The 24,544-nt window shown below is 36.7% G+C and overlaps 1 protein-coding gene across 1 annotated transcript in view; it reads left to right on the plus strand.

Annotated features, from left to right (window-relative positions):
• GRIP1 (glutamate receptor interacting protein 1) overlaps positions 1–24,544 on the plus strand; it is a gene marked incomplete at its 5' end in the record, with an annotated part of 234,870 nt that overhangs the window by 93,322 nt on the left and 117,004 nt on the right. The window contains 3 exons of the mRNA XM_080810212.1: positions 2,639–2,722; positions 7,013–7,088; positions 9,118–9,263. Of these exons, the coding sequence (XP_080666338.1) occupies positions 2,639–2,722; positions 7,013–7,088; positions 9,118–9,263 (306 nt within the window). The remainder of the gene's footprint in view (positions 1–2,638; positions 2,723–7,012; positions 7,089–9,117; positions 9,264–24,544) is intronic.

Consider the following 24,544-nt stretch of genomic DNA (forward strand, 5'->3'; position numbering starts at 1 on the left):
GCCCACCTCCCTGAGCACCTTCTGAACCTTTTTTTACATCTCTTAACATCCTATTGCCCAAAGCAAGTCACACAGAAGGCCAACACAATGAGATAATGAGGAGGAAAAGTATCCAACTTCTATTCTGCTGTTGAGGTAGAAGTTGGGGAGGCGGGGCGTAGTATATAATTTAGAAAAATCTTATCTGCCATAGTAAAATAATACAATTTCATAGATGGAAACAAGGGACAACAATACAACAGTTTTTGCATGGCAAAATTCATTTCAATCTAACCCTTTTGTGTACTAGATTTCATTCTTTGGGGAAGCCCCTTACTTAGAGCATATCGATATGTCCATATGTCCACATATGCAAATGTGAAGTAATGAATACAATTCATGTGTCAATATAGGGTGTCCAGCTACTGAATATGCAAACCCGGTCACCAAGATCTAGTCATGCAAACAAAAATTATGAAGACCAAATCTATTTCATTAAGTATATCAAAATACAATCAACATTCACATTTAGTTTTGTAAATGAGGAACAGCAAGAGTGTGGATAATCTAAAGCTGTAGACAATCCTAAAAGTCTTTCTGTTGACTCTAGATTTGATTGTAAGATGTTGTGGTCAGCAAGATTTAGCTCAAGCAAAATTAAAATTATGGTGTCTTTCATTCCCAGAACAGACACCCAGCCAACAAGGACAGGTGGTCCAGAATTAAAATTTGGTGGTATATAATTGAAAGTTGATTTAATGATTAAATGAAATAATATTTATAAACCATTCTGCAGATTCTCTGACACACAGTAAATGCTCATTAATTATGTCTCCCCATATCTTTTCCTTTCCTTTCTATTTGTTCCAGTAGAACAAAAAGATCGTGTTCTTAACCAATTACTTCAAGTGGCTTATTGGGTCATGGAAATAAGAAAACATTTGGTTTGAACTCAATTTTTTTTCATTTAATTAAAACTGTACCTCAACAGTTTCAGCTATTTCAATGTACTGTTCCTAGCTGATTAAAATGAACTAAAATTCCCCGGATAGCAAGAGTATGACATTTAATTAAATCAGCAGTATACCAAAACATTTGTTCAGCTGTAGGTTTATATTGTTTTTCAGCAGGTCCAGGTTCATGTTGTACTTTATATCCCAGCCCGTTGTGTGCAGTTTTGTGAATTTAACTGTGTACTTTTCATAATCACGTTTATTCCTTTGAGGATTCAGAATTTCTGATAATTAAAAATAGTTGTAACTAATGCTAAATTAAAATCTGTAAATGGTAAGAAATGTTCTTTTAAAAGATGCAATTAAATTCTATCTATAGACTCTATACCTATATCTAGTCTACCCATATATTTCTAGTGGATAGTTTTATTTTTTAAAGGTTTATTTATTTGAGAGAGAGAGAGAGAGCACACACATGGTGGTGGGGGGAGGCAGAGGGAGAGACCCTCAAGGAGGTTCCAGGCTGAGTGCCCAACCCAGCATGGGGCTCACTCCCATGACCCATGAGATCATGATCTGAGCTGAAACCAAGAGTTGGAGACCTAAATGACTAAGCCACCCAGGCTCCCCTCTTGTTGGTAGTTTCATGTGATAAAGTTCTCAAGATCGAATAGCAATGTAAAAAGTGTGCCATTGGTAATAAACACAGCATCAGATAATTAGTTATCATTATACAAATTCAAGATTAGGATCCAAGACCATCAAATTCTACTATTTGCAGATTCTTTTGTCTTTCTGAATAAAAACATCCCTGTATCCATAATGATGAAATATTCATTTGTAGAAATTTGTTTTTTATTAATTCAGCAGTGGTGTACTATATAACCAGAAATACTCACCACTTTCCTGAAAACAATCTCACAGAAGAATTTAGTTACTATACCTTTCTGCAACTTATACCCTGTATTACACACGTATACTGTATACATTATTAATTAGATATATCAACTTGATCATGCAATTTTATTTTGTAAAATAGAAGCAATAAGCAGACAAACACAACATATGCCTAATGGTATTAAATAAAATTAAGTTAATCTTTATTTTATTAGACAGCAGTAATATTCTGAATATACTTAGAATTTTTTTTTTTGCCCTCCAAGTTTGATTTGGGTTACCCTTGTTAATTGCTATGCATCCATCATGTCAGGAAATCTACCTGCATCAGCGTCATTTGTTAATGATAATTTGAGAGTAGCACTTTTTCTTCCCATATTAACTGCAAAAATAAATATAAATACATTATTTCAAGTTCTACAAAAATCAAAATTGGTTTTAAATTTTACAGAGGGGAAATAATTCTATTGAGTATATGAAAATCGTCTCTCTTGTTATATGAGTTTTAACAATGTGATTATTATATGTTCTACTTACAAGCTGGCTACATAAGACGGAAGAAAGTACCCATGAATTTGACTCCACTTGGGCCTAAGCCTAAATCACTTATGCAGACTATTTTATGGTATTTGTGTGACATTCCAAGTATTTTTTGTAATGTTGTCTTTGAAAAGAAATTATTGCCCCTTGATTACTCATAATAAAAATAATTTGCAACGGGATCTGTAGTGTCTTATGCCACATCAAAAAAAATGGATGTGTTCTTATGACTTAAGACTTACATTTCTTTCTCTCTTCCTGGCATTCAGCTGTTCAAGGATCAAGTGTTATTTTCCGAACGGTGGAGGTCACATTACATAAAGAAGGCAATACCTTTGGTTTTGTAATACGAGGTAGGTGGTGGCTGGAAAATATGAATCATCTGATATTCTTGAAGAATTTGTCAATGAAATATTAGCAGTGAACTAGAAAGTCATCCAAACAACAACAACAGATGTTTCTAATGCATAAAGTCACCTTATAATATTTGCACCATTATTTTAAAAAATAAAGCAATGAGTGGGAATCAAAGAATCCAAATGACCTAAATTTGTTTTCAGCCCATTAATACAGAGCAAGAAGTCACTGTTTGTAAACCTTGTCAATTCATTCGTCCTACTGATTTAACCGCTTTTCAACATGTGTTTTGCTTTCCCTTTATACTTTTTTTACCTTCGAGTCAAAAACGTTGATGAATATGGCTTGATTTGATTTAATACACTAGGATTAAGCAACTTTGTATATTTTCTCCTGAAATACATTTTGTTATTGTGGCTTTCTAAAAATGGATTGAAGATGATCTAATCCCTGAGAACCTATGTGCATCAGCTTAACTTACTTTATTATGGAATGACATTAATAATAAAGATTTCAAGTGACTCCAACTTGTCTATAAAATCATCAATTCTGAGTTGTAATTCTGGCTTTCAATATTTTATTTTTCTTATTAGCAGTTTCATACCTTAAAAACTGCAGATAAACATCTTGTAATTCCTAGTGTGACAATAAATTTCAATAGGGAACTCTGTAGGCATCAAGGAATTTTTTTAACATTTCACATTTCTTGATTTTTTTATCTTTACCTATAATATTTTATATTTCACCAGGTCAAATTTTTATCCAAATTATTAAAACATTAGTTAAAATTAAGCATCTTAATAAACATACATGCATCAAGGAATAAGAAATGTGTTCACTTATATAGACTTGTCTTAAATAAATAAGCTTTAAACATTAGATTCCATTCCATGCCAGTTATCTAGCAAATCAATCATATATTTATTAAGGACTTGTCAGCATGTCAGCATGTCAGCAGAGGGCCGAGTACTAGGGAGTCATAAGACAGCTCCCTATCTGCAGGGAATTATAATCCAGTGAATTTAAGACATAAGTTGATAAAGTACCCAAGTGAATGATAGAGAAAAGGGAAAATGTGGAACTCACTGAGTGATTTAGACCAGCAATTATTACCTTTTCCTGACCAGCTCCTATTTTTAGATGGAACGTTGTACCTTCATCATTTATCTTTAACCATTCCAACATTGCCGTGCAAAAGAACTAGAAGAATATAATAAAAAGTCAGTATACAAGTAATTTTGGCTCAGAGGGTGGTGGATACAAATCTGTTTTTGCAATATAGGTATGATAGAAAGACACACTTGAACTACATGCCTACAACCCTAATTATTGAAAAGCTGCAGTAAAAAATACTGCTGGTGCAAATATTCATTACTAGTTGCTATATGGTTAATCAATAACAAATCAAATTGCTAATGAAAGAGCTAAAGCAACAGTAATTTATCATTAGGAACAAAAAAAGAATGGAAGCATTTGAAATCTATAACCACCTCAAGACAACCGACAATATAATGTCAACAAAATGCCCATCCCACCATTTGCAAGAATTTCAAGTATCTGTATATGCATGAAGAATAAGCATTTTCTAGGATGAGCCTAGAATACTACCTGGTACATCATAGGTGCTTAATAAATAAATGAGTAAATACTTGAATGTGGCCTAGATTTGTGTGGACATAGACTTCTTAGTGTTACACTGATTTTAAAACCTTCGTAAAAATGAATCAGTTTTAGTTTATGAAAACCACATTTTTGTAGGCTTTAAACACTCCCTTAGTACATCAGTTGAATGTAAAAGTTTGTGGAATTTTGTACAATTTTTCAGGAGAATCAAAGGAAGCATTTATATTTTTAAAGTAGTTTGAGGCCCACCTGAAGGGTTGTCCATGCTCAAAAGGTGGCCCCCACCCCTCCCTTCAGAATCCTGATTCATCCCAAAAAGAGGTGCAGAATGAGAAAGTACTGCGGGTTGATGTTATCAAGGCAGAGAAGACATCATGGCATCGATGGATTTTGAGCTAAACTTATTTCAGTGAGAACACCAGGACTTTCAGGAAGGAAGAGGACAGGATCAGGAGGACAGTATCACAGACGGAAGACCTCCATTCCGTATTGGTGAATTTCTTCTTCACCAGTTAGAATGGGTGTTGGAACAATAAAGCGGGCTTTAACCTGATGAATGGAATTGCATTTCTAACGCTATTTGTGAGAGGTTCTAAAACCTTGACTCCCCAAACAATAGAACCTTTCACCTATAGAATGAAAAATGATGTCTGGTCTGAAATTTGCAGAGTTAAATTTGAGTTAATGCCCTTGCCACCAAGCTAAGGAAGATGGCTTGGCATAGTAGGGAAAGCACTCTGCCACTAAGTTCCTTTTCACTTTGGGCGAGGAAACTTTATCAGTCATTCTCAGCTAGAAAATTGTAGATAGGGTCTACTCACCTAATACATGGAGCCCAATATTCAGATTTGGTCTGCATTGTGGCCCCTGCATGAATATTTTTAAAAAGCATTCCAGGCGAGTGATGCTAACATGCAACTAGAATTGAGAATACTCCTGGTCTCTGAGTGGTCTCTCTTTTGCTTTGCAGCTCCAAATGTCTAGAACTAGGAAAATCATAAGCTAAATGTGGTCTTTATTTCAAATACTGATAAAATGCCACATATCGAGAAATTTAGAGCTATATCACCCTTTGCCATGCATTCACTGTTACAGATTTAAATGTAGACCAGATCAAAATTATGGGAAGTCTCGTACTGTCTTGGGCCCTCCCATCCTTTTCTAAATCAACATCCCTTCAGGAGAAAACAGATCTATCTTTTTATGATCATCTTGCCAAAGAGAAATTACATAATAGTATTTATATAAATGTGGGTAAGCATATGCTGTAATTTATTGTCATGATTTGCATTTTAAAAATGCTTTTCTGAGGAAGTTGTGAATTTCCTATTGTAAGTAAAGAGGAACTTTGAAAGAAGCCATCAAACTGAGGGAAAGAATGAGATACTGAAATGGAGCTCGTATCATTCAGCCAGACTGAATAAATCATTTGTAGTAGAAGTGAGCAGAAAGGAAGCATTTGCGTTCATCAGGAGCAGTGAATGCCTTTTGATTTTTCGTTGGGGCTAGATTCTTTAAGTTGACCTCTCTACCTGTTCCAAGTTTGGGAAATGCCAGTCTGTTCTACCAGGCAGGCGTTAGGGATGGAGTATTTGATAGTTAATATTCATACTTTTCAGATACTGGCAAACTAGGGACCCCCAGGCGGGCAGCCAGGATGGTAATGTATAAAGAAACCAGGCCAGATGCAGAATAGTTAAGAAAGTGGAGATGTCCAGCCTGAAGAAGTTGAGACTTTACAAGTGTATGATCACTGTTTCCTACTTTCAGAAAGTGTTTCCTAGAGTAGAGAGCATCCATTTTTGTGTTACTGCTCTAAACAATAGAACAAGGACCAGGAGATGAAAGCTGAAGGGAGAAGGTATCAGATGAATAATTAGAAAGAAGCTTCCAACACCACAATGTGTCCAACTGTAAAATGAGCTCCTCAAATCTAATAAGTAGGCCATCTGGGGGGTCTCAAGAAAAGGCGGGGGAGCCCAGAGTGTGGAAGTCTTACAAAGGGGTCCTGGATGTAGAAGAGAATTTATAATAAATTACCTTCCATCTTGAAGTTTCTCTGTTTCCAAGAATTCTTGAGCAGAAATTGTCCTTATACAGAACTAAAATCTCCATATAAGCATTGCAGTTGTTTTGAAATAGTCTGTCAAATTTGCCCCCGATTTTTTGAACAGCCCAACTTTAATGGAACAGACTTCAGCCTCTTGAATTTTTTCTTCCTTGCTTTAGGTACTTATATACTTTTTCCCTCTTCAGTTTTTGCTTCCTTTGTGTCAGGTTGTAGACCTACTCACCTGTGTCATAGCCCAGGCTCATTGGCCCCAGGGATAGCCACCTGCACTTACTTTGCTCATAACTGGTTGTTCTCATTAGGCTAGTACTCGCCAATAGTTCATGCTCTTGTGACCCTAGTTGTTAAATATTTTCTGTATCACCCCTGAATCCAGCCTTATATTTATTGAGAGGCGGAGACATTGTGACTTCAAAAGCACATTCTATATAAAACGAAGAAGATTTTTGGAAAAAATTTCCATGTTTCCCTCTGCACAGCAACAAAATGTACGTTAGTTCCATGCTGGCATTTCGTAAGTGATTCTTTTTAACAAAAACATTGTTAAGCTGTATTTCTTTCTTTCTTTCTTTCTTTTTTTTTTTTTTGCTAGGAGGAGCACACGATGATAGAAATAAATCTCGTCCAGTTGTAATAACATGCGTTCGTCCTGGAGGACCAGCTGACAGGTAAACGTTGTCTCTCTGTGTTGCTGTCCAGATAGATTACACAAAGCTGGGGTAAGCAAATATGTTGGAATGGGAAAATTGAAACTGTTCGGGCTGTGGAATCAGAAGAAAGAAGGTTAGACTTCAGGCTTGACCCTTAATTATGCTATGTGTTTGGCAAGTGACTGAACGGTTCTGAGCTCAGTTTCCTCCACTGTAAAATGTAGACACCAATACCTGTCTTTCAAGGTCTTCAGGCTTTTTCTTTTTTTTAAGATTTTATTTATTTATTTGATAGAGACACATTGAGAGAGGGAACACAAGCAGGGGGAGTGGGAGAGGGAGAAGCAGGCTTCCCGCTGAGCAGGGAGCCTGACGCAGGGCTCAATCCCAGGACCCCAGGATCGTGACCTGAGCCGAAGGCAGCAGCTTAACCGACCGAGCCACCCAGGCGCCCCTGAAAGTGATTTTAGTAAGAGGGAAGGAGCGTTGTCAGTGTCTAGAGCTATCTCTTCCTTACTGATTAGAATATTTGAAAGGGCAGCTCTTTCCTTTCACGTCATTAACATGGGGTGGGGGGTCCTAAGTAAACTCACAACTTAGCTGTCTCAGGAGATACTTGTCTTTGTATTAATTTCCCACAGCAAAAGTCAATTCCATAACGGCAGGAGACCACAACTCCTGCTATTCAATATTGTTGAGGGGTTGGGAAAAAATCCCCTGATTACCCCAGACTTTGCACTATGTTTCAAACGAGGATACAGTTTTTAAACCTTCTCTTATGCAATAGAAACAGTAATGATACATACTATTTATTGAGCACTTAACCATGTGCCAGGAAGCATACTAAATGCTTGGCAGACATTATTTTATTTCATCCTCGCAGCTGCCTACGAAATGAAGTATTTTTATCCACACTTACAGGTGACAAAATTGAGGTATGGTATGCTTAAGTGACTTGGCAGCTAGCTTATACACGGAAGAGCCAGGATAGGAATTCAGGTTTCCTTTCCTTCAAAATTCATGCTGTTAGCTTACTTTTCTAAAAAGTTTGTGTTTAATATAAAGTAAGAGACTACGAAGATATTGGTTTCTCTTGTCAATGATTTTTCCAGAAGTAAATAACATTTCCGTTCCTTATTAACATTTAGGTTGGGGTTGACCAAAACGTCAGAAGCAGGCCACTAGTTTGTGAGCAACGTATAACCAATTTAATTTGGGATGAAATGGAATCTAAAAATTTAATATAAAAATTTAGAGTCAAAATTCTTAAGAGAGTTATCTAGGTGAAAGATATTTAAGAGATTTTTATCCTTTCAAATCCTAAACTTGTAATCCCCCCATTTGGTTTTCTCATCTCATGACCCTCCCTGAGGCAGGGCGGTTATGATCTGGGAGGCTCCTGGGCTGTATTTTAGTGGTGTACCCTAATATCTGAGGCATCTTTTTCCAGTACCTTGAGTGTCACAGCAGAAAGAATAGTATTTCCCTCTCTCATAGGGAATATGAGACTGAGTCAATTTAATGATTGCCAAAATGGCCTGATAAATCAATAGGGAAATTTATAGACTAGGGAAATTTTTCACCAGTGCTCCCTGTCCCACCTGGGTTCACCGATAATAAACTGAATGGAATCAGCAGGCTTTTCTGCTCACCTGGCTTTGGAAAACTAGATAAATGCTACTTTCTAGTAGCATTTACCTAGTTTTCCAAAGCCAGGCTCTAGTAAATCAATTTTGGATATTTTGGCAAAAACCTAGAAAAGGGAAGAAAACTGTGCATTTCATACTTTTGTGCCCCAAGAGTTAAGTGTGGGTGACTTAGTGGTTGACTGATGTGCAGTCATTTCCTTATTACTGACACTCATATTGCAGCAATTTTCAGCTCAGGGTTACGGCTTTCCTCTCGTACTGTCACAACGATGCTTAAAAGGAAATGCAAATGGGATGGATGGCCAAACACGTGAAAGAACCACTTTAGCTAAGCGACGGTTAATGCTAAGCCACATTATGTTCCACTAACGAAGACTGTTTCTCTGTTCCCCCTGCAGAGAGGGTACGATCAAACCTGGCGACAGGTTGCTCAGTGTGGATGGAATTCGGCTTCTCGGAACCACACATGCTGAAGCCATGAGTATTCTTAAACAGTGCGGACAAGAAGCAACACTGCTGATAGAATACGATGTCTCAGTGATGGGTATGTCTGAGTCCTGACATGGGGCTCACTAAGCTCTAGGTCATGTCATTGTCCATCCCTGAAAAACCGCTCTGGATTAAGAATGGAGTGTTCTGTCCTCCTGCAGCGGATAGAATTTCGTCAGTACTGTATCATTACTCTGTTGGGTTCAGGAAGAGGTGAGTGGTACTTTTCAGCGAGTTAGAGTTCTTGTGTCAATAGCTTCTGTAATAAGGTACCATTCCGTCAGAGCGTTTCACTTAGCTATCAGTTCTGCTGTGTGGATTACCCTTTGGCAGCAAAGTATTTTCCCTGCCAAATCACAAAAATAGTATTATTAACGTAAGGGCTGGTGCTTTGTCTTTTACTACCCGGAGACTGGGAATAATGGGAGATTTCTTTCCTTCTTGGAACTTCACAGTGTGAAGCTCGCTAATCAGAATCAGTGGAAATTACCAAGCACCTTATCATTAGATTTAGGAACAGAGAAAGAAAAGGGGACATACGGAATCATTGATTAAAATCAATGAGAATCATTGATTAAAGTACAAATACTGTTGAGTGTAGTATTTTTTTTAAATAGAGCTGACACAATGTAGCTTTCGTTTCAGGTGTACACATAGTGATTTGACAAGCTTGTATGTAATGCTATGCTCACCACAACTGTAGCTACCATCCGTCCCCATGCAGCACTATTACAGTACCTTTGATTATATCCCCTCTGCTGCGCCTTTCAATCCCATGACGTGTTCATTCCATAACTGGAAACCTCCATCTCCCACTCCCCTTCACCCATTTTGCCCATCCCCCCACCCTTTTCCCTTCTGGTGACCATCAGTTTGTTCTCTGTATTTATAGGTCTGATTCTGCCTTTTGTTTGTTTATTCATTTGTTTGTTTTTTTAAGATTCCACTTATGAATGAAATCATACAGTATTTGCCTTGTCTGACTCACTTCATGTAGCAGAATGCCCACTAGGTCCATCCATGTGGTCTCAACTGGCACTGTCTCATCCTTTTTTATGGCTGCATCAGATAACACACCTTCCTAATCTATTCATCTATCTGTGGACACTTAGGTTGTTTCTGTATCTTAGCTATTGAAAATAATGCAATAAACATAAAGGTTCATGTATCTTATCAACTTAGTGTTTTTGTCTTCTTTAGGTAAAAACCCAATAGTGGAATTATTGGAACATAGGGTATTGCAATTTTTAATTTTTTGAAGAACCCCCCCCCCCATACTGAAGCACCAGTTTACATTCCCACCCACAGTGCATGAGGGTTCCTTCTCTTCCACATCCTCACCAACTGGTAATTAGTGATGTCGAGCATCTTCTTATGTGTCTCATGTGTCTGTTTGTATCTGAATATCTTCTGTGGAAAAATGTCTGTTCAGTTCTTCTGCCCATTTTTAGTGGGATTATTTGGTTTTTCAGTGTTGAGTTGTAGAAGTTCTTTATACATTTTGTATATTAACCTTTATCAGATGTACCATTTGCAGATCTTCTCCCATTTACTAGGTAGCCTTTTTGTTTTGTTGATAGTTTCCTTTGCTGTGTAAAAGCTTTTTACTTTGATGTAGTCCCAATAGTTTATTTTTGCTTTTCTTTCCCTCACCTTAGAAGACATATCTAGCAAAATGTAGTGTACTATTCTTTCTTTCAATAATGCTTCCAATGGAAATGAATTCTATTTCTACCCTCACAACTATGGTAAAACTTGGAAGATACTCTCATCTGGCTTTTAAATGTTACGAGAGAGCCAAAGTTTTGTGTAATTTTAACTAAGGCAGGAAAAGTTATAAAATAATGAATTGTAACTTGAAATTGAAACTAAATCATGTTCTAAGTACTTCTTGCAATTATCAGACATAATTATCTGACTGGATTTTACCAGGAAGTTTTATACTGGTGAAGCGTATTGGAGGAAAAGAGACTTACTCTATAACTGCAAACTCCTTTCTTTCCCACTCTGTATGATTCATGGAGAACAGTGTTGCTTGGAAGTCTTAATATATCTACTATCCTGAAATGTTTTAATGAGGTATGAAGCTTCTGAAAAGATTTAAAGTATGAGATTTAAGGAGTTCTTAGCAGAATAAACTGAATGATATGCCCTTGACATGGAAAATTCAGAAATAAGTGAACTTTCCTCCCTCATCTATCTTCTCTTGTATCCTCTCCCTCCTTCTTTTCTATTTCTTTCTCTTTTGTTATATAGTTTTGAATGGGATTCGGAGTTAGGTGATTTGAGCCCTGTTTTTCACTCCATTGATTTCTAGCTGTTAATTTGGACTGTGTTACTTATTTCCCTGTGCCTTTGTTATCTCATTTGTCAAATGGGGACTAGCGATGCCTATGTTAAAGGTAATGGAGTTAAAATAAAATTATACAGTAAAATATATTTTAAATGATGGTACAATATATTATTAACATTAAAAATTAAACAGATGTTTAATATATCTAATCATTCATTCAGTCCACCAATATTTATTGAGCTAAGTGGCAGGTAACACAAATATAGGAGTACTGTAAACAGATTTGGTCCCTGCGTGTTATGAAGCCTGCAGTGGAGGGGAGGACAGACAGTAAACAAGAACTTGATCAAACATACACCCATGATATGTGATCATTACCTGCTATAAAGGGTATGAACTGGATTCTGTGATAGGGAATAAAGGAAAATACAGGGGAGAGTTCAGATGCCAGTAGGGTGGTCAGTGAAAAGGTGACGTGTGGACTAAAACCTGAAAGCTTAAAAGGAACCAGCTCCCAAAATGAAGGAAACAATAGTCTATAGGGCCTGAGCACTCTACCTCAAAGAGGCAAGCACTCTCGCATGGGGATAGATACCACTTCAGAGGAAATTCCTCCATGTTCCATTATTGCCAGAGTCAGGAAAGGAAGGGGTGACCCATCTGTCTGCCTTCACCCCAGTTCACATGTTCTGAATGATGTTCGACAGTTTCCACACCTCAGAGTTCTCAAATAGCCCCTAACATAGGGGAAAGTGGGCCATCGGGAAGGAAACACATTAAGAGGTCTCTAAGTTGCTAAATATAAGATCAGTGTACAAAAATCAGTTGCATTTCTTTATATCAGCCAAAAACAGAAAGTTAAAATTTTAGGATACCGTTTATAATAGCAATAGAGAGGAATAAATATAAAAAAAGTTGTGTGTGCCCATTACATAAATATATAGATACAGGCATATACATTAAAAAAATACTTAAATGAAGACCTATGTCACGTTATTGAATGGGAAGTCTTAATATCTAAGAGATGTCATTTCTCTCAAATGCATCCATAAATTCAATTCTACCCAAAGTCTTAAAAGGATCTTTGGGAGGACCTTACTAAGCTATTTCTAAAATGTACTTTGAGTAAGAAAGGGAGGAGGGGAGGCCAAAATGTTTTTGAAACAATAGGAAAGCAGAAAAACTTGTTCTACCCAATATCAAGACTCATTCTAAAATGATGCTGTTAAGTCTGTGTAATATTAGCCATAGGATAATAAAGAGATCAGTGGAAGAGAATGGAATACCTACAAACAAACCACTGTGGATATGGAAACACAGGTATAATCTTACATCTGTGGGGAAAGGTTGAACTAGTCAGTGTATGATGCTGGGTCAACTAGCCACATGGGGAAAATTCAGTTAAATTCGTACTTCATAGCCCACTCAAAAATAAATGCTGCGTTTGCATAACCATTTCCCAATAAAGTGCTATTACAAATAACTGGAATGAATATCCTTTTACCCAAATCTTTGTATTTCTTATTTCATTAAAGTATGTAGTTCTTATTTAAATATTTGGCATATCATTCTAAATTGTCCTCCAGAAAATTTATACTATTTTATATTACTACCAGCAATGTTTTAAGTGTACCTATCTCACCAGAGCTTGTCAATATTAGATATTATCACTTTTAATCCCTCTGATTTGTTAAGTGAAAATTGCATTTATATTTTAATTTACTCTTAAAAATTTCTAGTATAAGTGAATATTTTTTCATATGAACACTAGCCTGTTTCATTTTTTATTGTATGCTTTTACCTTTATTCACTCCCTATTGGATATGCTCTTAATTTTTTATTGGTTTGTATAAACTAAATATTAAGGACATTCATCCTTATCAGTTTTTTTAAAAACTTTTGTCAGTAGTTTCCCATTTTTAACATATTGAAGTGTTTTTTTTTGACTTAACTTTTTTCTTAGAATTTAAATATTATTTTTTTCTAAAGTTATCTAATATCCCAATCACTTAATGAAAGATCTATCACATATCCCCTATTTTTTAATTTTTTTAATCATACTTTTAATTATTAAATATACTAACCTCTACATCTGGGCTAGTTGTTCTGATCTCTGTATCTAGTTTCACACCAAAATTCTGTCATCCTTGCGCAGGGGCCATGCTAATCTTCTCTGTATCGTTCCAATTTTAGTATATGTGCTGCCGAAGCGAGCACAACACACCAAAATTCTGGATCAGACTTTTAAACTGAAGTATGAGCATATGAGCTCTTGTTACCATATCAAAGGACACACATTTATATTTGGAAAAAATATTTATCTATATACTACATCTGTCATATTATTCTAAGTTTTGTTAGCTTTATGTAGCAAATGAGCAAACGTTGATTTGGGTTTTTCAATTTTTTTTCAATTTCTTTTTCAATTCTTTTTTCTCTCTTTTCTTCCTCTACTTCATCCTCTGTTCTTCCTCCTTTCCTTTCCAGCCACCCAATTCGTTTCAATATTCTGCTCTCAGTTTCTCTATTCTAATTGTCTTACCTGATGTTGGTCTTTTTTGCTTTTTCCCATTCCTGTTCTCCTAATTGGGTTACGATAATGTTGAGTATCCACAAGGTCAAATGATTGAGAATGACAGTTTGAGAAAAGAGAAGTAAAAATGGTGCCTTAGAATATGGGATTCTTTAAATTATAATTGCCCATCAGATATTAATGGAAACTTTCTTTTCTAACAAAAAACATATTTCCCTTTTTTGGTAATACTTTTTCTTTTATAACTTTTGTAACTTTTCTTCCTCAAAAGGAATGAAATGAGTTCTTATACAACACAGCCTATGTACTCTAAGAGGCCCAATCAGCATTTCAAACTCTTTGTAAGTCAATTGCCATTAAAAAATAGTTTACCACCCTGTTTTTTGTGAAAAAAAATCTAACATTCATAGACTTAATATTTGATAAACCAAGAAAATTAGTTTTGTCAAATTTTTAACAGGATATGAGCAGAAAAGGAATTTTAAATGGGAAAATATTCAGTCAACCAGAACTTTGGTAACAAAGACACTGATATTTTCTTTGTTGAATATAAGTATTAAACATGTTCTAAGGCACCTGGGTGGCTCAGTGGGTTGAAGCCTCTGTCTTCGGCTCAGGTCATGATCCCAGAGTCCTGGGACCAAGCCCCGCATCAGGCTCCCTGCTCAGCAGGGAGCCTGCTTCCTCCTCTCTCTCTGCCTGCCTCTCTGCCTACTTGTAATCTCTGTGTGTCAAATAAATAAATAATATCTTAAAAACAAACAAACAAACAAACAAACATGTTCTATAACCCTTAAGACTCTGGGTCAGGTACTGGCCTAAAGATTATCAATTCTTTTAAACATAATATATTCATCAAATCCTAATGGAAAATGTGTTGAGATAGGCATTAGATTATATTGATTCCTATTTTGTACTTTTGCCAATCTCCCTTGAAGTTAGACTCAATGACTTCATTTCTTTGTATTATGTTTTCCTTCTATAAAATAAGAATAATATCATTATTCTTATTATTCAGCTATTCAGCTCATTAAGATACTAAAGTCCTCAATAAGTAAACATTTAAAATAAAAAGACATTCATTTTTTAAAAGAAACTAGGAACTAGGAGCTATTTAGAAATACAAAAGAAATAAATTTATGAAAGAATATGTAAAACACAAAGTTTATGGGCCTCCATTCAGATACCTTTCTATCACTCTTCGAGAAAGCTAAATAGATGCCAAAAAATGCAATAGAAAACTTGAGGGCTTAAATTGGGAAAATGAGGAGCAGTAGTTCAACAGTATACGAGGACACCATCAAGTACAAATAACAGGAACCCAATATAACCTAGCATCAGGAGGGAATTTATTTGCCTGCAAAAGTTAGAAGTCCGCGGTGTATCCTAGTGTCAAATACAAGTTCAGTAATGTCGTAGGCCTTCTGTCTCTCTAGTCTCCTTGCCTGGAAACGACTCCCCTTATCTTCTGATAAGATGGCCCCAGCAGCCACAAGTCTACAGTATCTTGAACGTTGATGAGGCCAGAGAAAGAAATGAGATTGGATCACCCCTAGAGGATTCTTAGTGACTTAGCTTGAAGCAAAAGCTGACCATTACACTAATCACTATGTCCAGGGATATAATACACTCCTTGCTCTTTTGATAAGGGAGGCAGGAATGTATGGTAAACAGCTCCAACAGAATGAGACAGAAAAATGGCACTTCCCCAGAGCAGATGGTGTTAACTTGATGAAAGTAATAGATGCCCTTTTGAGGCCATATTTTAATGTTAAGCATTATATTCCCACTAACATGAGTTATATTTTCTCTAATGTGAGAGTTTCCTTTCCTTCACAACCTCACCAGCACTTGGTATTCTCAGTCTGATTCATGCTAACTCTTCTGATGGATGTGTAATGGTTCCCCACTTTAAGTTTAATGTACATTGCCTCAGTGAATAACCATGTGGAGTGCCTTTTCATTTGCCAGTGGGACATACTTGTTGCATTGGTTTTACTTTTAGTACTTTTATTTATTCATATACTATTAAAAGTATGACACAGTGTATCTTAGACGAGTGTATCCATAATCGTAGATATAAATATTGATCTTATTTATTTATACATTTTTAAATGTACACAAATTATTTCTAAGTGTGTGTGTATGTGTGTGTATGCATACAACCATAAATCTCAACCTTGGAATCAGATATATTTTTCAGCAAATCTCAGAATATAAATGTCAGCAAATTCAGTAACCTATTTAGGAAAACGGTTGCAACTTTAGATTTTATTAATCGAAGTGAAGTTAGTCTGTGTTAAAATTTTAAGGAAAGTGTATTGAGATAAGGAAGACTGTGAGAAGGAAATTAAGAGTTCAATTTTGGATATGTTATGTTTCAGATGTCTATCATCTAAGTGATGTGTAGAGTATGCAGTTGGGTATTTAAGCCTGGATTTTACTGCAGAGGTTAGGGTAGGTGATATGAATTTTTTTTTAAGATTTTTTATTTATTTATTTGACAGAGAGAGACAGCGAGAGAGGGAACATAAGTAGGGGGAGTGGGAGAGGGAGAAACAGGCTTCCCACCAAACAGAGACCCTGATGCAAGGCTCGATTCCAGGACTCTGGTATCATGACTTGAGCCAAAGGCAGACGCTTAATGACTGAGCCACCCAGCTGCCTGGTGATATGAATTATTGAGCCAACAGCACAGAGATGGATCTTAAAACCATGAGGCACCATAAGGAAGTGAGAGAGAGAAGAGAGGACTGAGCTCTGGGGCTCTCCAAAAGTGACAAGTCACAGGTCGGAAGGGTAAAGCGGAACCTCTGGAGTAAGTTGAGAAGGAGCATCCAGTGGAAGAGATGGAAAACCAAAGCAAAGTGCTGAGTCACAGAGGACAGATTTTTCCTTTGCAGAGTGGTGGTAATTATACTACCAAACTCACAAGTTGCTATGAGAAGCAAAAGAATCAATACATACTCAGCAATTGGCACAAAATATGTGCTCAGTAAACATGAACTACTTGTTTAAAATATTTGTAGGGAAAAGCATCCCCCTTTATTATTGTTGAAGTGTATTACCAAACACCTGGGTCTGCGAGTTCTGCTACTGGAAACCAAGTAACATAAAATACATGGAGAGCAAGAACATCTGAAAACAATGACTTCATTAAGTCAAACAAACTTTTGAAGTCAAACAAACTTGGATGGGTCTTGGCTCTCTGTTGACCTTGGACATGTTACTGAGCCTCTCCAAGCTTCAACCTTCCTATCTCTAAACCAGGGATGATAATAGCACTTCTACAATGGTTTGATGGAAAGATTGAGTGAATGTATATAAAGTGCTTACCATAACTAAACTAAACTGTTACTGAATTCTGGGAAATTAAAGTTGACTCTTTCCATGCTCCACTTCCCTAAAATGAACCTCAGGTCTCCCATTATTACCCTAAATTAAGAAGCAGCTGAAGCTTTATTCTGTGACAGTACTGAGTCACTGATAAAAAGAATATTTGAGACATATGTGTCCTGGATAATTTTATTTTCTAAAATTCATCAAAACACTTACTTTGCTTAAAACTTTGCTAAAAATATTTCTAAAATATGTTTCTGATAATGTATTTGATATTAAAGATACTTGAGTCTTTGGAAGAGAGGAGCACACAGTTATCTCAAGGACATTGTTCTGAACATTAATCTTTAGATCAGTGCAGAGTCAAGAGGTTTAGAAGATTATACCAAATCTGTACTAAAATAGCTTATTCAGGATTTTTTAAAATTTTAAGATCCTCTAATAATTATTTATTTTATAACTTCCCTCTTTCTTCCATGGGAAGCCCTGTGGAGAGCCATCAGTTAATATGGATTTCCTGTTGGCCGTATTAAACAAGGCTCACTGTAGTATAATTTAAGTAAGATTTTTTACTAAGAAACAGTAATCAGAATCATTTTAGTAGATGTCAAATGTAACCAACAAGTTATTATTGTTGATACTAAGATGGAAAGGTACTAAAATGTTTTCTCAAATACTGTGCATTTTTCTAATGTTGGTTTTTTTTTTTTTATGGTTTTATTTATTTATTTGACAGACAGAGATCACAAGTACGCAGAGCAACAGGCAGAGAGAGAGACAGGGGGAAGCAGGCTCCCTGCCGAGCAGAGAGCCCGATGTGGGGCTCGATCCCAGGACCCTGAGATCATGACCTGAGCCAAAGGCAGAGGCTTAACCCACTGAGCCACCCAGGCACCCCTTTACTGTTGTTTCTAATATCTATTATTCCCATGCATAGACCTTTCAAAAATACACTCTCTCTATATAAATATACCTGAGTCAACTCCACCTCTTTCCCTGATCCTACTCTGATTTAGTTCACCCAGTTTCTCTCATTTTCTCTCCCTTTTGAACCCCACTAGTACTTTCCTGGCAACTTATGAGGGATTTACGTTTTGTCTTGCCTTAGTTACCTGTGAGTTTTTCTGTTGTGCCTCCGGTTTCCGTAGACTCCTTGGGACCACTGACTGAATCATCTTCTTTGCTTATTTCTTTATCTCACGTGGAGACTCCAGATATACATAGGAGGCTCTTAATGATAACGGCAGATTGAACAATGCAATCACCTATAGATTAGCTGTTCTAATGACTAATCACCATTAAGTGGATGTGTATAGAATATAGCGAAATATCAATGCTTATGTGGTAGGTCTAAAATGAAGTTACTTCATGACATCTTCTTACCTTGCAGAATGACATTATGAATCTTTAAATCACAAAAACCTCTCAATCTGCCTGTGGGTGTTTTCCTGTGTTCCTGTAAGCCTCTGACTCTCCTCTTAACAGTTTCTCTGCTCAGCTTCAAACCTTTCCTTTTATTTACCTGGACTAAGCCAGCATGCAAAACCAAGGATGCCGAGAAAAATATTATCCTTTCCTTGGAAATGCCCAAGTGTATTATATGTTTGCCCAGATGTATGGATAGTCCTTAGTAGTTTCCAAGTACATTACGTACATTACGAGTCTTCAGAAAAGATGACTAACACTTTTGCAATCAAAAGTGTTGGTTTATTGGTGTTATCACGACTGGATCTTGGCTATGCTTTGCATTTCATTTTTTCAGAATATCAAGATTTAGATATAACCCTTCTACCAGCAACTTCTGAGTCACAGGCACCAAGAGGAAATTGGCCACTATTTGTACGTTCTAGTGCGTTTCTTCCAGATGATCTTGATGTACTGGAAACTGAGTTTTTCAAGGGCTCCTAGAAGTATTTATAGCATACGTGCTTTGTGGGAGACCAGCATAACCTCCACGTCATAGATAATTTCATAAAGAGTTTTCTACATTAAAAAGTCTAATCTTCAAATGGCAACAGCCATTTATTTGGAATGTTATTTTTCTAAGATAGAAGGTAGGTTTCCTTATAACATTTTTACCTAAAAAATTAATTTTTGCAGAACACTCTTATTCTTCCTCATCTCGTTCTTTTACGTATTCAAACTCAGAGCCACTTGTCATATGTTTGTGGATGCAAAAGGAGTGGATGATGAGAGAGTTACCTTAAATTAGAAAAAGTATGTTTTTATTTTATATTACTAGATTATAATAGATGTGTTTTTAACTTTACTGGTGTGTTATAGTACAAGACACAAATAGGAAAGTGCTGAAATCTTATTTTTACACCTCGTTGACTTTTCACTCGTATGTTCTCCACTCAGGTCAAGAAATAGAACATAACTATTATTACCAAAAACCCCACTCTGTCTCCACCCAATCACTACTTCATCTGTTTCCTCAGTGTAACCCCATCTTGACTTCCTAAACCATAAATTTATTATTTTCCTGATTTTTGAACTGTATATAAATGGAATCAGATAGTGTATTTCTTTGGCCTTGGGTTTCTCTTGTCCAACAGTGTTTTTGTAAGGTGCTCTCCTACTGTTACTTGTAACAGCAATTCATTCTTTTTCATTGTCATCATAGTATTCTCCTATTGCACTAGATCACAATTTAGCCCTTCCTGTGGATCATTTGGGTACTGTCCAGATTAGACTCTTATAAGTAATGCTGCTGTGAACATTGTGGCGTATGTCTTTGAGTGAACATGGTTATGTGTTTCTCTGAGGTTATCCCTAGGAGTGAAAATGCTAGGCCATAAGTTACATTTATGCTCAACTTTAGTAGATGGTCTTAAACAATTCTTCAAAGTGGATGTACCCATTTTCATTTGCACCAACTGTTTTGCTTCCTTCACATCTTCCCCAGCACTTGGCATTGTCAATCCTTTTCATTCTAACCATTCTGAGAGTGTGTGATGGTATGTCTTTGTGACTTTAATGTCTATTTCCAGATGAATAAGGATGTTGGGAACCTTTTCATCATATTCTCCTTTGCGGTGTGTTGGTTCAAGACTTTTGATCCATTTTTTTTCCTTCTGTTAGGCAACTCTATCATTATAAATTTAATGTGAGTTCTTTGTACGTTATGTATACAAACCCTATTTTAGTTACGTACATTACCAATTAACCCTAACTACGACATGGAAAAGAAATGCTAGAATTGGTAGATTTAAGCTGTAACATTCCACGAAACTTCTTGGTTGTTTTTTTGGAAATGTCCTAAGATTTAGACATACAGATGCCTAGAGGAGGATGTAAAATTCCATCTAGTTTGTTCTACCGTCTCCATCTACCAAATCCAATGTTGTCATTGGATTTTAGTCCTCGATAACTATTAGCTAGTGCTATGAGCAAAGTGTTAGTATTAACTAGTGCTAGGGAGCAAAATATCACAAACTAGGGCTTAAAGCTACAACTATTCGTCATGTAGAGTAGTAGAGATGCTCAGCCTAACTCAGAACAGCCAACTCTCAGTCCCTCTCATCTGAGCCACTCTTGCTTCCCCTTTCTGCTTCCGTTTTTTGTTGTTTGTTTTTTTTTTTAATTTATTTGGCAGAGAGAGAGAGAGAGAGATCACAAGTAGGGAGAGCAGCAGGCAGAGAGAGAGGGGGAAGCAGGCTTCCTGCTGAGCAGAGAGCCCAATGCGGGGCTCAATCCCAGGACCCTGAGATCATGACGTGAGCTGAAGGCAGAGGCTTAACCCACTGAGCCACCCAGGTGCCCCTCCCCATTCTGCTTCCTACTGGCCTGTTTCCTCATGCTGATTACACCCTGATTCTTTCCTTGGGCTTGGCAGCAGATATGTCCATTGAAAGCCCATCCTGAGTACGTTAGTTTTTAGTTTCTGGGTCTCTAAAGTGATGTGGATAGTCTGATTTTTTAGTGTAAGATGTACTCGTGCACATTTTTAAATAACTCAGTAACACTAATGTAAGAACATAAAATACTATAGAACATCAATCAGGAGTTCACTCCTAGGAGTTCAGTGTTATATTAGGTACTAAGGAGATGGGTGGCGGTACCAGTGTAGGAGTAATATAGGTCAGCAATTTAATATCTACCTTTTTGACAAGAGCCCATTTTACTATATATTAGGTGCTATCCATTGTAATAGAATCAGAAGTGTCTTTTAAGTCTTTTGGACCACTATTTGTCACTTGGGACATGAGGAGACTGGACCACATCATCTCAAAGTTTCTTCCAGCTCTAAAATTCTGGGTCTTCGAATTTAGCAACTTCTCATGAAAGATTTAAGAAGTAATTACCACTTCTTTTCTCAATGATGTAACTCCAAAGCAAAATACTATGTACAAAAATAGTTTAAAATAGCATTTAACTGTAGTTCAAAGTGAACTAAAATGGTTACAGCCAAAACACTATCTAAAAAGGAAAGCTGGTCATTTCCCTTGTTAATCAAAACAAACCCAGCAATCTCATGGACAATTACAATTTCCCTGAGATTTCTTCCCAGCATTTCTGTAATAGGCATCAGGCCAACTTGCTGCTGTGAAACCATTAACTGCAAGAATCTTCATCTTGGCATTCTGAGACATTAATAAATTAATGGAAAATGGGTTAAAATTCCCTCAATTTCTGATTGAATATTATCTTCTAAAATTAAACATGTCCCTTAAGGGGAAAATTAGCTCTTTAATTTTAGTGTGTTTTAGAAAAATGAAAAACTGACTGGATTCTGTCAGGGGAAATCTCTTTGCATGGTTTCTTTAAGGTCATGTACATGTATTAGGTAGAGCAGAATTATATTTCCTTTTAAGAAGGGTAACAGATAAGCACTTCTCTCGATCACAAGGTCAGTTCATGGCCATTTTTTTTTTTTTTAGAGTACTACCCAAGTACTAATCAAGATTACTTTTCTCTGTGATTGGATACTAGTTCTTTAATTCCTTGCTTAATTCCTTAATTCAGATGAGCACCAAACCATCTTTTACTGGGGAAAATTTATTCTTCTTTGTGTCTTTTCATATCTTTATACTTTCCATTAATCATTTGTATAGTTATGGGCGATAACTTCCAAAGAAACAGAAGACCACAAACTTCCTATGAGACATGAAACCTCTTTCTCCATACTTTTGTTACCTTTGTTCAACAGCATCCACTTCGGTGCCTAGTGTATAGTAAAATTATTATTTTTTAGCATTATTTATGGAATACTAGTAGGTGTTAAAGTATCAGGTTGACTGCCAGTAGTCATAAATATGTAGGGAATAAATTGTATTTCTACTTGTCTTTGCGGCTGTGATACTGAACATGGCTACCAGATGCCACTGTCCGTTTGTTCAATATGCTTGCACCACTGTAGTCCCCTGCCTCCTGGATGTTCTGTATGATCCACAGTTATAATGCTAGAAACTGCTCTGAATCTGTCCTCATGAAAGTCAGGAGGTCAGAGCATTTTTGTAAGGACCCTCTGGTTTACTTGAAGATAACTGAAGAATTTTCTACTGTGAATTCACAGAAGCAGATTGAGATCAAACTTTTCATACTCATTTCCTTTAGAAACACACCAATACCCAGCATCTCTCTGCAGGTTTTAGTTCTCATCACCTGAAGGGGTCGTGTTGGTAATAAAATAGGAAATAGAAAAGCCAGCAAGTTTTCACCTGATCTCTATGAGGGCACTACTACCCAGCATTAATCCCACTTGAAATCACCAGAGCATCTAACGGAGTAATTCACAACAAACATCAAATGACTGCTAAACAGACCAAACCTCCTACCGAATTATTTTATTTTAGAACAAGTAAAATGCAAAGAGCCATTCCAAACTTCTTCCCCCAACCTCTTTACTTTTCCTGTCTCTGGACATACTCTCTCACAATGTTATCGTCTATTCTGACAACGACTGCCATCTTTATTTGGACATCTCCCCACCCGTTAGCTATAAAATAAAACCGAAAGTCTTTATTCTGAGACTCAGGCTGTCCCCAAGCTTTTCCTGACCTACCTTTCTAAATTTGTTTTTTGTTGTATCCCTGGAAATCCTGGGCTTCGTCAGCCACACTGGACATTTAATAATTTGTGAACGATGTCCTACCATTTTTGTGTATTTCCTCAGGACTTTCATCCCACCTGCAACTATTAAAAGGACTCAGGTATGATTACTGGCTCTGCAACTTTCTAGGTGTGTCCTCCTTCTAGGCCTCAGTTTCCCCATCTGTAAAATGGGGATTCATCATAGCAGCTCCTTCCTGTGGTTACCGTGGTGATTAATGTTGTTAATACATTTAAAGCACTTGGTATATTCCCAGCATACATAGAAATAAAAAATCTGCTGTTACTATTGTTATTATTTTTGTTGTTCTGTGAGCTTTCGCACTCTATTACAGCCTTTCGGCTTTACTTCTGTTTCTTTTTTTTTTTTTCCATATTCTAGACATATTTTATTATTTTAAAGGCGTGTGGCAGGTGGGATCCACCATTCCTAGGCTAAATGGAAAAAGAAAACATGACCCTCTCCAAAAAACAAACCCACATTTTTTGCTGACATCAACAACGTCAGAGTGGAAACAAAGAAATAAACCAGAGACCCATTGGCTTCTGTTTCATTAGAAACACATGAAGACAATATCTGCCAATGAGAAAACATACTTCTGTTTCTTGAAGCTAGACCTAGCAACTCCAGTTGGCAGCAATCCCTCTGTCATCCTAGCTTCTATGATATCTTCTTTAATACATTTTTTACAGTCTTTACGCCACTGAGTATGGGAGTGTCGTTGTTTATGTGTGTGACTTCTCTCTTCTCTGAGATGGAAAACTCCTTGAGGGCAGGGGCTACTTCATACCCATACTGTATCCTCTGTAGTGCCCTGTTTATCTCTTGGTTGACTGAACAGATGAATGAACAAATAAACAAGGAGTAATTCACGTGAAGCCTACCTTTCCCTTCAACTTAATGATATTCAAAATAACTTCTTATGTGTTGAGAACGCTTTTAGTCTACAGGACATTTTACAATCCTTATCCTATTTTATCTTGCTCTTGCCTCTATTAAACCATGTTTTTTGAGAAAGCCTTAAAGAATTATATTGACCGTGCGAGTCTGATGCTTTCTGATTGATACAAGAATCTACACGACTTCTACAATTATAGGTCAGTTCACACTAAGCTG

The sequence above is a fragment of the Martes martes genome, assembly GCF_963455335.1.
Source record: "Martes martes genome assembly, chromosome: 8".
NCBI lineage: Eukaryota > Metazoa > Chordata > Mammalia > Carnivora > Mustelidae > Martes > Martes martes.